Here is a 10,993-nt window from a genome sequence, read left to right on the forward strand (position 1 = left end):
GTACCCAGTATGGGAATCGAACCCAAGTTCTATAGCACTTTGCCACTATCATTTCCTTACATCCAGCTTGAACATGACGTATTATCTCACTCATTTTCTTTCATTAGTCAATGGGTAACTATATCTTACACAGGTCACCCAAAAAAGTTACCATTTACAAACAAAAAAGGATTTCAAGAAAATTATATATATACAAATGGATACATATATCAACCCAAATACCATCATGAAATCATAAAAAACCAGTATGTATCAAATTCCATTGTCAAATTTATAACAAGACCATTTTGAACCCTTTAAGACATGAGAAATCAGTCTATCACAACAAACGGTTACATCCTAATTACAATCAAGAGAGAAAATTTCATTGCCAAATTTGTGAGCAAATTATTTTTAACCCTTTAAGACATGAAAAATCAGTGTATCACAAGAAACGGTTCAATCCTAATTACAATAGGTTCAATAAGGAGGGAAAATTTCATTGCCAAATTTGTAACAAGACCATTTTTAACCCTTTAAGACATGAAAAATCTAAGAAACATTACTACAAGGTTAACCCCCAAGATATTCCAAAGAAATCAAAACCAAAATGTCAGATATGTAACATTGAAGTCTCAAACCTCAAAAGGCACAGTGAAACAAAAAACAAAAAACAAAACAAAAAATTTCAGAACCTGATATCTAAAATTACATGTAAATACGATGATAGTCGGGAAGGTTGTGCAGGTCAAGTACGAGTTTATTGTTATTCCGATATTAGTACAATTGATCCAAAAAAAATTATCATGAGTATGGTGGATGTTATAGAGAACAGAGTCAAAGAGCACAATTGGAAAGGTTTGAAAATTTCTCTTTGTCTCAAAGTTCGCTTCTACAAGAAGTTAGGAGATGGGAGCAGATCAATTCAAGAGCCCTGGATCAACAGTGGCGAGATGAAGCCCATCACAGATCTTTCAGAAATAAAAAGTGTAGTGCTAGATATGATTGGTCAATTAGAAGGAAAAAAAATGGATCAATCTACAAGAGAGGGCTCAGCTTGGATAATTGACAAGCTTCTCAATTTTGAAATCAAAATAGCAAAATACGAAGTATTGAAAGGGTCTAGTTATATGAAACTTCCTAATAAATATCAAAAGGCCAAATATAAACTAGTGAATATTAAAAATGAGGATCAAGAGTCTTTCAAGTGGTGCATTGCCCGGTCACATTGCTTGCATGAAAAGGACAAAGAGAGAATTAGTAAGACAGTTAAGGCTGCTGCTCAAAATTACCATTGGAGTGCAACAGAATTCCCAGTCAAATTAGATAAGATCACCATATTTCAAAACAAGAATCCCATCAGCGTCAGTGTCTTTGCCTTTGATAATGATGAAAATAAAAGCCTGTATCCTTGAAGAATTACAAAAGTGAAAAAAGATCAAGATGTAAACCTTCTCTATATATCCGAGGAAGAAAATAACCACTATGTATCGGTGCAAGATTTGAGCCCATTTATTAATAAAAGTCATAATGGACGAGTTTTCCCTTGTTCATACTGTCTGCATCCCTTCTGAAAGAAGGAGGTACTTGATAAACATGAACCTGAATGTTCAGTCCATAAACCTGTACGAATGGAGGTTGTAGAGGGACCTATTGTTTTTAGATCATTCTTTAAAAAGATAGAACATCCTTTTGTAATATATAGCGATTTTGAAAGTACTCTTCATAGAATAAAAAGAAGTTGCCAGATGTCGCTAGCCATTTATAGAATCGTCCTGTTTTCAAAAAAGGATGTGTTTGTTGGATAATCATTTCACTTTGTGTTCAATTAATAATTAACAATTAGACTCTATAGGTAACGTTTATTCTGGTTGGTACGATGCATTGCATGTAGCTAGATAATGTAGGCCCTTGTGGACACTTAGTTGTAAGCCGAGGTATTTAATATATACTATAATAAGGAGCAATGTGCCTCCGTGTATACTTCTTTCTGTGTGTGGTTGTGTACGTAATGTCTGACAAATAAGATACGCCACTGCCACGCCCTTGGACTCAGGCTGCTGATGTTTACCTTGCTGTGCACTTTGACCGATTCTCTCCCTGTGGGGCAAGTTTGGACCAAATCAGTCACCTTCGAATTTTCGGCTAAATTCATGGGGTCATTTTGGTCACTTGCTCCGATTTTCCCGCCATCTCACCCACAGGTTGAGGGCGGCTAGGGCTGCCGTGGAGTCCAATTTGACACCACTCAGGCCAACGGTATGGGTGCCAGAGGCCAAAAGGTGATTACTGGGTGAAAAGGCCCAAATTTGGAGGGGTGCCACTGCCACGCCCTTGGACTCAGGCTACTCATGTTTACCTTGGTGTGCAGTTTGACCGACTCTCTCCCTGTGGGGCAATTTTGGACCAAATCGGTGACCTTCGAATTTTTGGTTAAGTTCATGGGGTCCTTTGAGATTTTTTGGATTTTGGATCATTTTGGTCATATGCTCTGATTTACCCACCATCTCTCCCACAGGTCGTGGACGGCTACGGCTGCCGTGGAGTTCGATTTGACACCACTCAGGCCAAGGGTATGGGTGCCAGAGGCCAAAAGGTGATAAGAGTCCAATTTGACACCTCCCAAGCCAACGGTATTAATGCCACAGGCACAAAAGTGAATACTGGGTGAAAAGGTCCAAATTTGGAGGGGTGTCACCGCAACGCCTTTAGGCTGAGGCTGCTCATGTGTACCTTGCTGTGCATTGTGTCCGACTCTCTTCCTATGGGGCAAGTTTGGACCAAATCGTTCACCTTGGGATTTTCGGCTAAATTCATGGGGTTAATCCTTTGAATTTTTTTGGATGTTGTGTCATTTTGGTCACCTGCTAAGTATCGACCATCGAAATTTGACCCTGGCGCCAGAGGCGGAAATGTGAAAAATCAGAGGAAAGGGTCAAATTTGGATGGTCGCTACACATAGGTCCTTGGGCCCAAGCTCCTTGCGTCAACCTGACGGTACACTGTGCCCGACTGTCTCCCTCCGAGGTCAATTTGGGCCAAATCGGCGACCTGCCCATTTTGGGCAAAATGTGTGGATCCCTTTTGGATTTTTTCATTTTGGTCACCTGCCCCGATTGGGCTACCATCTGACCCACAGGTCGAGGGCTACCTACCAGGGCTCATGTACATTCCACGTGGACACCGCTCGGGCCTGTTGCCCTGTAATGGCAGGCCAATTCCAGGAACTATTTCATCTGGTCACTCGTGATTTTGCTAGTATAGCAGAGCAAGGGCCGACGCCCTCTCTAGCCTTGCTCGTCAGGTCATAGACACTGAAGCTCCTGTAACCTGTGAAAGGTTACACCAATGGCAGGGAACATAAAGCCTCTTCGGATTTTCTTGCTTTAGTGAAGTCAAGAGATACTTACAGCATGGGGATGTAATCCCCTTTGGGAAGAGTCTCCGTGTACTCCCCATAAGGGAGAGAGTTCTTTGCTCTCTAGGGGAGAGTTGTGTGTGTGTATGTGACACAGTCGCCGCATATATATGTGAATATGCCTATCTTTGCATGTCTGGTGTCAAGTTTACAGTTAGATCATAGGTTTGGAATTTATACAATAGTATTTGTGCTAGTTGTACTTTAAGTGTCTGGTTATCAGTAGATGTGCCTTGACATGATGTAGGGATTGGAGTTATAATTATGTACTTTGGTATGTATAAGGAAATGATTAATCTGGTGACACTATGTACTTTTTTCAGTAACATTTTGTTGGGCGGTGGTGTCATTATGTTGTATGTCTGAGTCTGATCTTTACAATTTATAAATGTGGATGTCAGCAAGATTAGAGGCATTGCAAAAGGGCCAGTGTCTGTTAGGTACCTTGCATACATATGGATCAAGTGTCAGGCATGTGATATATTGTAATATGTATTAGTGGTATATGGATACATTCCCTCACCACAACAATGTGCTTTCCACTAAAGGGCTTCTGCATCATATAGGGAAAAGGGGAAAATGGGAATGTGGTACATTTAGAGGGACCACTTTATTGAGTGTACTTGGAAAGGCACATGGGAGGATCTTAACTGAGATGATTAGGAGAGGATCAGAGAGAACTGGTGAGAAACAGTGTGGGTGAAAGATGGAGGGTGCATAACATTTTGGTAGAAAGGCACATTTAAGAAACGTCATGCTTTCTGGCCTGTTATAGGTTTGACAGCAAGGCTTTTTGAGAGGAAATACAGATACATGGGACAAAGGAAAACCTCTTAAGTGCTGTCAAAAGCTTTTGCATCAGTATCAGAGCTTGTATTAGGGTTGGGATTGGTGGGAGCGGTCTGAGAAGGGGCTGCACCAGGGTTGGTCAATGCAAGGGTGATGGGCAGGGGATTGGAAATGGTTTGTGAGGGTTCACAGAAGTAGGTGAGTCAATTGTTTATTGATGCTGCCTCACTTGTGGCTGGGTCAGAGGGTCTAAGGCAGTTACAGAGTTTGGGAAGGTATGATAGGAAGAAACCGAAAGTAAATGTGGGTAAAAGCAAGGTTATGAGATATACAAGAGGTCAGGGTTGCAGTGTCAGGCAAATCTATATGGAGAGAGGTTAGCTTAAGTATTAAGGGTCACACATAGGTGGGAATAGTGGGAGGTCAACTGTTGAGTGAGGGAAGCAAGTCAATGTTTTTGGGAAAAGCGTAATGAAAACTAGGTATCTAGGGATGGATTCAAAGAGAAGACTATATAAAGGGTACAATTTAAGGGAGCCAGAAATGACAAATTTAAATAGGTTGGAAATGAAGTGTTTGAAAGTATAGTAGGGTTACAAAGATGGATAGCATGAGAAATGGGGTCAAGAGGAGAGTTTGGGTGGAGAGGGAGCTGTCAGATAGGGACCATGAAGGGATACTGGAGAGAATGAGTAAAAAAAAATAAAAAAAAAAGAGAGAAGGCAGAGTTGTAAACCTCAGGGAAAGGCCAAGAATGACATGGATGGATGTTTATCTTTCACATCATCCCATACCTATGCATGTTGAACAACCAAGGTGACATTACACAACCCTGGCACACATTTCTAAGTGGAGTCAAGAGTGGCAGATGTTGCTGTGGAAAGGTGTTTGTGCATATGTGAAGGGTCATGTGTATTTAGGGCATATGTCAAGGCCTAACTCTGCTCTGATGCTGCTAGCTTGCTGAAGATGAGACAATGCAGGTGCCTGTGAGCTGCTCTCCTGAACATAATGTAAAGGATGGGAGTTGGAGTGTTCTTAAAATGCATGTGAACATAAGGCCTGTTCCAGAGACTAGGTACCCCCATAAGGTAGGGTGTTATTGTCTTTTTTTTTCCCTTAGGTTTCCTAGACAGATGGCTAGTGAATGGTTTCTCTCAGGGGACATCATGCCTGTGGGGTCCATCTTTTTACTACCCTGTAGCCACCACTCAATGCTGCAATTTCTTAACACCTTACAGAAAACCATGAAAATAAGCATAACTTGTTGAAAAATACATTTATTAACACTACTGAGTACTATAGTCATACACAGCTTCAGACATTACTTACAAAAATCCTTGCTAGTCTTTTGTAATTCAAATTCTAATGTGTTCACCAAGTACAGTGACATAGACCTTGACCCAAAATTTCAATCAGGGTCATTGGGAGTCTTGAAACCAACCATCTTGCAGGTTTCTTCAACTGTCCTTTCTCCTTGCCCATGATATTCTTTGTAAAGTGTAAGATATCTGGAAAGAAAGAAAAAACAATCAATAAAACTGACATACAATTAGGTCAAAGTGACATTACCAAGCCAAATTAATTCCTTCAGGGTATATGCTAGTTCTACAGTGGGCTATCTGTATAATTTTTTGTATACATTTTTACATTATTACAAATCAATCCAGTGGAAAAAGTAATGGCAGTTCCAAAATCAATTGTAAAACTCGGGGCTGTGGAGTTGATAATCAAAACCTCTGACTTTGACTCCTCTAAATGTAGAAATACTCAAATTACTCCCATCCTACATATATCAACCAATTTTAGTCTCAACCATTGTCTTGTACCAGCCAATTTTCAAATATCTTGCAATGTTTAAAACTTGAGTTATTCATAACTCTAGTACTGTAAAACCCTAATTTTATATTTGTAGCTGAAAAAAAAAATTCAATACTTTATTAACCCTTTACAAAGTGAGTGACCATATATAACCATTAACAGATTTTGAAAATTGTGCCCACTGCGTCTCATTTAGAGTAAACCAATATGTCATCAATCCTGAGCCAATCACTATGTCTCTGGCTACCAGTCAGGGTGACGTCACAGCCTCCTCGCCTCTCTCATTGGCTGGCCTGGGACACGAAACTCAATTACTCTCTAGACACAATGAAGGATTTTTTTTCCAGTTGTTGTCCTAGCGCCCATGGCCTCTTCCCCCTTTCATAATGTAAGTAGATGATACCCTGATATGATACAGTTGAATAGTTAAACTTTAACCTGATGTGTCATTTGCATAGGAAAGGCAGAATTTTGTAAAAAAACAGGAGTGAAAATAGGGGTGAAAATTTTTTAACATGTGCCTGGTAGTCTATTGTTTTTGAAATGGCCAGTTGATTAAATATGATCCCTTGGCTTAGTAAGGGATAAAATCAATTATTGTTTACATACAACTTTTAATATTTAAAGCTCCATGTAACCAATCATTTTGATTTTAGACATTGTTCATGGTGAACCTATGCCCAAATTTTGCTGAATTTTTCATGGGGGACTTATGGCCAGTTTTTATTGGAATTCATTGTCCAGGGGAAAATTATGCCCTTTTATAAGTTCATTACAAAGTTTCTAATGTTATTCTCTTTCTTTCCAGCTTCCTCGTTATATGTTTTACCCCAGGAGTAAGGCCTAATAGATTACACTAATTCCTCTGGACCTAAGCATCAGTGCCAATGATTCTTTGGGCGGCGAGGGATGATGATGAAGACTCTCAATTTGTGCCCATCTCACATGACCCAAGTTCCCCAGGCCCCGGCAACGAGCCTCCTGCCAAGAGGTGGTGTACTGCACCACTCTTTGAGGAGGAGGACCATGAGGAGGAGGACAACCGACAGGAGGAAGAGGAAGAAGAGGAGGCCAACAGGAAGGGCATCGGTAAGGGCACAGCCAAGACCAAACGCAGGAAAAAAGATTGCCCTTTATCTGTGGCCCACAACCTGCAAGGAGGACATCAGCAATCCCCTCTGCCCACTTGCAACTACCAGCCACCTACATATGTATAGACCACCCAGGAGTATTTCTACAGGTTCTTTACCCTACAGATCATCAAGCACAAAACCTATCAAATGAACCTCTATGCCATTCAAAAAGATCTTGCCACAACTTTCTCTACCACTGAACATGAGATCTCCAAATTCATGGCCATTCTGCTCTACATGGGGACTGTGCAATGTCCCTCCATGGGCACCACAGTACCACAAGTGGCTGACATCATGTCCTCAAAATGCTTTGGACTACTCTGACGAATCATTCACTTGGATGACCGCATTGTCAACAGCTGCCCAGGATGTAACACATAATGGAAGACTGCATTATACACAATCATGCACTCAAACAACACAACATACACTCTATAAAGGATTTGTGGGAAAACCCACTTTCGGCTGTGGCATTCCTTGGGGAGACGGGACTGCTCGGTCAGACAGTCTAGGGAACGACAACAACAACAACGACAACACCCAGCTTCACAGCACAGTAGACAGCTTCTTCAAGGTACAGCAAAATTTAATCCAAAATCTCTATAAATCCCAAAGCATATTGATTATATCAAAATAAGATATGCTTATTATTTTTGCTTAGGAACAGAACTGCACTAAAGCCTCATCTCATTAGGTAATAAAAACCCTTAAATGTAATCTGATCATCTTTACAGCACAAATAAATAAATATTTGTACACAAGTCTTTTAGCTCCTTCATATCTCACAAAGCACAGAGAAACTGACTGACAGACATACACTGAGTGACTTTGTGTATAACAGGACATATATCTTTACCTACTTTCCATAGCCGTTTCTAGCATATATATAATCAGTGTGTAAATTTACTGCTACAAATGAACTCATGAGTTTATATAGAAAAACATGAAAAATATAACATGCAGTATATAGAAAGTAAAAATGAAATTATAGTACTAAAAAAGAAACAAAACTGGCAACATATCACTCATGGCTAGCTGGACATATGTAATGTGTGAAAGCTTAGAGGTGCGATGAATTCACCAGCCACCACACCACTGCTATTGATTTAATGAACTTTATTTCTACTACAGATTAGGAGAGGATCATGAGAAAACAGAGAAGGTAGTTGGTAAAGAGCAGTATGGGTTTAGCAAAAGTAGAGGATGCGTGGATCAGATTTTTGTAGTAAGGAACATTTGTGAGAAGGTTTTGACTAAAGTAAGGATGTTTTTTGGGGCCTTTATGGATTTGGAGAAGGGCTTATGACAGGGTACACAGGAAGGCACTGTGGAAGGTATCGAAGATATATGGGATCAGGGAAAAGCTATTTAGGTCAGTCAGGAGTTTTTATGTCAGGAGTAGAGCCTATGATATAATTAGAAATGAAGAGAGTGAGTGATTTGAGGTAAAGGTGGGGCTATGTCAAGGCAATGTTATATCCCCCATGGCTGTTCAATGTGTACATGGATGGGGTGGTATGGGAAGGTAATGTGCACAGGAGTGATGGTTAAAGAAAATGGAGAGAAGTGAGAGGTGAGCCAGTTGCTCTTTGCTGATGACACTGTGATTGTGGAAGGGCCAGAGGAGAGATTAAGACAGTGATGGAATTAAGGAAGGTATGTGATAGGAGAAAGTTGAAGATAAATATGGAGAAAAGATAGAAGATGAGATGTACAAGGGGAGAGGATGGCAGTGAGTTGGAAGTAAGTCTTAAAGGAGAAATGTCGGAGGAAGTGTATTTGGGGTCACATATGGAAGGAAATGGAGTGGGGATGGAGGTAAACTGTAGATCGAGAGAAGCAAGTAAATGTCTTGGGGGATTAAAAAGTGTCATAAGAAGGCATCTGGGAATGGATGCAAAGAAAGGATTATATGAAGGGGTGATCGTACCAATGACACTGTAGGGGTGGAGACTTGGAATCTAAGAGAAGTAGAAAGGAAAAGCTTAAACATCTTTGAGATGAACTCTATGAGAAGTATGGTTAGAGTGAGAAATGAGGTGAGGAGGAGAGCAGGGGGGGAAAGGAAGCTTGAAGATAGGGCTGATGAAAGATTATTCGAATAATATGGACACATGGACAGAATGAGTAAAGTTTAGCAAAAGAGGCATTGATGGCAGAGGAGGATGGTGTGAACTTGAGGAGATAACCAAAATAGGGATGGATGGATGGGGTCCCACAAGGAGAGGGTCGGATACGGTGCTCATGAAGGTAGACATGACAATCGTGAGACCAAGGGTGTGGCGGTGAGAGCCCTCCAAAGTTGGGCCTTTTTGCCCATTAATGACGTTTAGGCCTGTGGCGGCCATACCGTTGGCCTGACTGATGTGCAATTGGACTGGAGGGCATCCCTGGCCGCCCTGGACCTGTGGGTGTCATAGCAGGTAAATGGGTGGAGGTGACCATCAATTGGAGCGAAAATCCGAAGGTCAGCGATTTGGTCGAAACTTGTCCCACAATGAAAGGGTCGGATACGGTGCTCATGAAGGTAGACATGACAATCGTGAGACCAAGGGTGTGGCGGTGAGAGCCCTCCAAAGTTGGGCCTTTTTGCCCATTAATGACATTTAGGCCTGTGGCGGCCATACCGTTGGCCTGACTGATGTGCAATTGGACTGGAGGGCATCCCTGGCCGCCCTGGATATAAAAAATCTAGTTTTCTTTTTAAATCAGATGTATTTGATTTAAATAGATTTTTTTTATAGATTTTAAATATTGTGGGATTGCTATCTGATATGCGATCTGATTGCTAAAGGACATTTTTAGCATATCAATATAAGGAGCAGTGTTATATAGACTTGCCATAAGTATACAAGGAACGATATAAGCCATATGTGAGGACGGTATGCTCAGGTTCACTCGATTCCTTCAAGACTTTTCTCATCTTGGTGACATTTGCTGCATTGTCTGTCACAACACTTCCAATGTGACAACCAAAATCTTGTTCAGCCTTCTTGATCGAATTTTCTACAAGTTGTAGAAGATATTCAGCAGTGTGAGGTTTCACTGATGTGTCTATTGTGTCAACTAAATAAATCTGACCAGTGGATGTTGTTAGAGTGACACATATTATGGGCTCATTATGGATGTTAGACCACCCATCAATTGAAAGACATACAGTTTCATTATTCAGGTCATCTGCCCACTTTTTATATTCCTTTTCATACACAAGATCCAAGTACTTATCAGCAATATCTTTTCTGGGTGGAGGAATATAACCTGGCCTCAGGTTCTCAACCATCTTGAGAAACTGAGGATACTGAACAAGATGAAATGGTGAATTTGTGGCAAATATAATTCTTGCAACTTCTTTGTCGAGATTTTCTTTTTGAGAGACTGAAGTTTTTATGATAAATCTGTCCAGAGATGTTCATGACTTTCTTTTAGATGAAAATGATTTAGCAGAAATGGCGCCTGTGGAGGAGTCTGATAGTGACCTTTTTAATGGTGAAGTCAGGTTTGCAGATAATTCAAGTGGAGGCGATGATGAAGGGATTGAAGCTGTTGATACAGATCCTGAAATGGAAACAGAAAATTTTAGCATATTGCATAATTTATAAATGAATAAATAAATGAATGAATACATTGTGATTTAGGCTACTTTTGAGTACAGTAGTTATTTTTTCTGATAATGATCATATTCACACAAGCAACTAAATTATTTGGAAACAATTAACAGGATATGAAATAGGTGGGCTTGGAATTCAGTCCACTTTTAAATTCACTAAAAATAATGAGTTAGTTGGGTTAGGTTAGGCTAAATCCCTTTGGGCTGAATCCCATGTGAGCTGAATTCCAATCAAACCTATGAAAT

At 40.4% G+C, this 10,993-nt stretch overlaps 2 protein-coding genes across 4 annotated transcripts in view; one reads left to right on the top strand and one right to left on the bottom strand.

The window, feature by feature from the left end:
- Positions 1–1,746: 1,746 nt before the first annotated feature.
- LOC143039477 (uncharacterized) lies at positions 1,747–7,509 on the top strand. Of its 3 annotated transcripts, none has more exons than XM_076209580.1 (2): positions 1,747–1,834; positions 6,816–7,509. In XM_076209580.1, exon 2 carries the CDS (start codon positions 6,895–6,897, stop codon positions 7,222–7,224), a length of 330 nt encoding a protein of 109 aa, XP_076065695.1. In that variant the 5' UTR covers positions 1,747–1,834; positions 6,816–6,894; the 3' UTR covers positions 7,225–7,509. The 3 variants fall into 3 exon arrangements, with proteins under 3 accessions (XP_076065695.1, XP_076065696.1, XP_076065693.1); XM_076209581.1 differs by lacking the exon at positions 1,747–1,834 and adding an exon at positions 1,895–1,916; XM_076209578.1 differs by lacking the exon at positions 1,747–1,834 and adding an exon at positions 6,305–6,395.
- The window catches only part of LOC143039478 (protein FMC1 homolog), a 119,981-nt gene continuing 114,494 nt past the window's right edge, over positions 5,507–10,993 (bottom strand). Inside the window, exon 3 of the mRNA XM_076209583.1 lies at positions 5,507–5,697. Within this exon, the coding sequence (XP_076065698.1) occupies positions 5,598–5,697 (100 nt within the window). The 3' untranslated portion in view covers positions 5,507–5,597. The remainder of the gene's footprint in view (positions 5,698–10,993) is intronic.

This window comes from Oratosquilla oratoria, chromosome 26, assembly GCF_046742065.1.
Source record: "Oratosquilla oratoria isolate Oo_2021 chromosome 26, ASM4674206v1, whole genome shotgun sequence".
In the NCBI taxonomy this organism is placed as follows: Eukaryota; Metazoa; Arthropoda; class Malacostraca; order Stomatopoda; family Squillidae; genus Oratosquilla; species Oratosquilla oratoria.

What these genes read in the sequence shown, in the direction of transcription:
- LOC143039477 (XM_076209580.1), top strand. Translation starts at nt 6,895, where the DNA reads ATGATTCTTTGGGCGGCGAGGGATGATGATGAAGACTCTCAATTTGTG.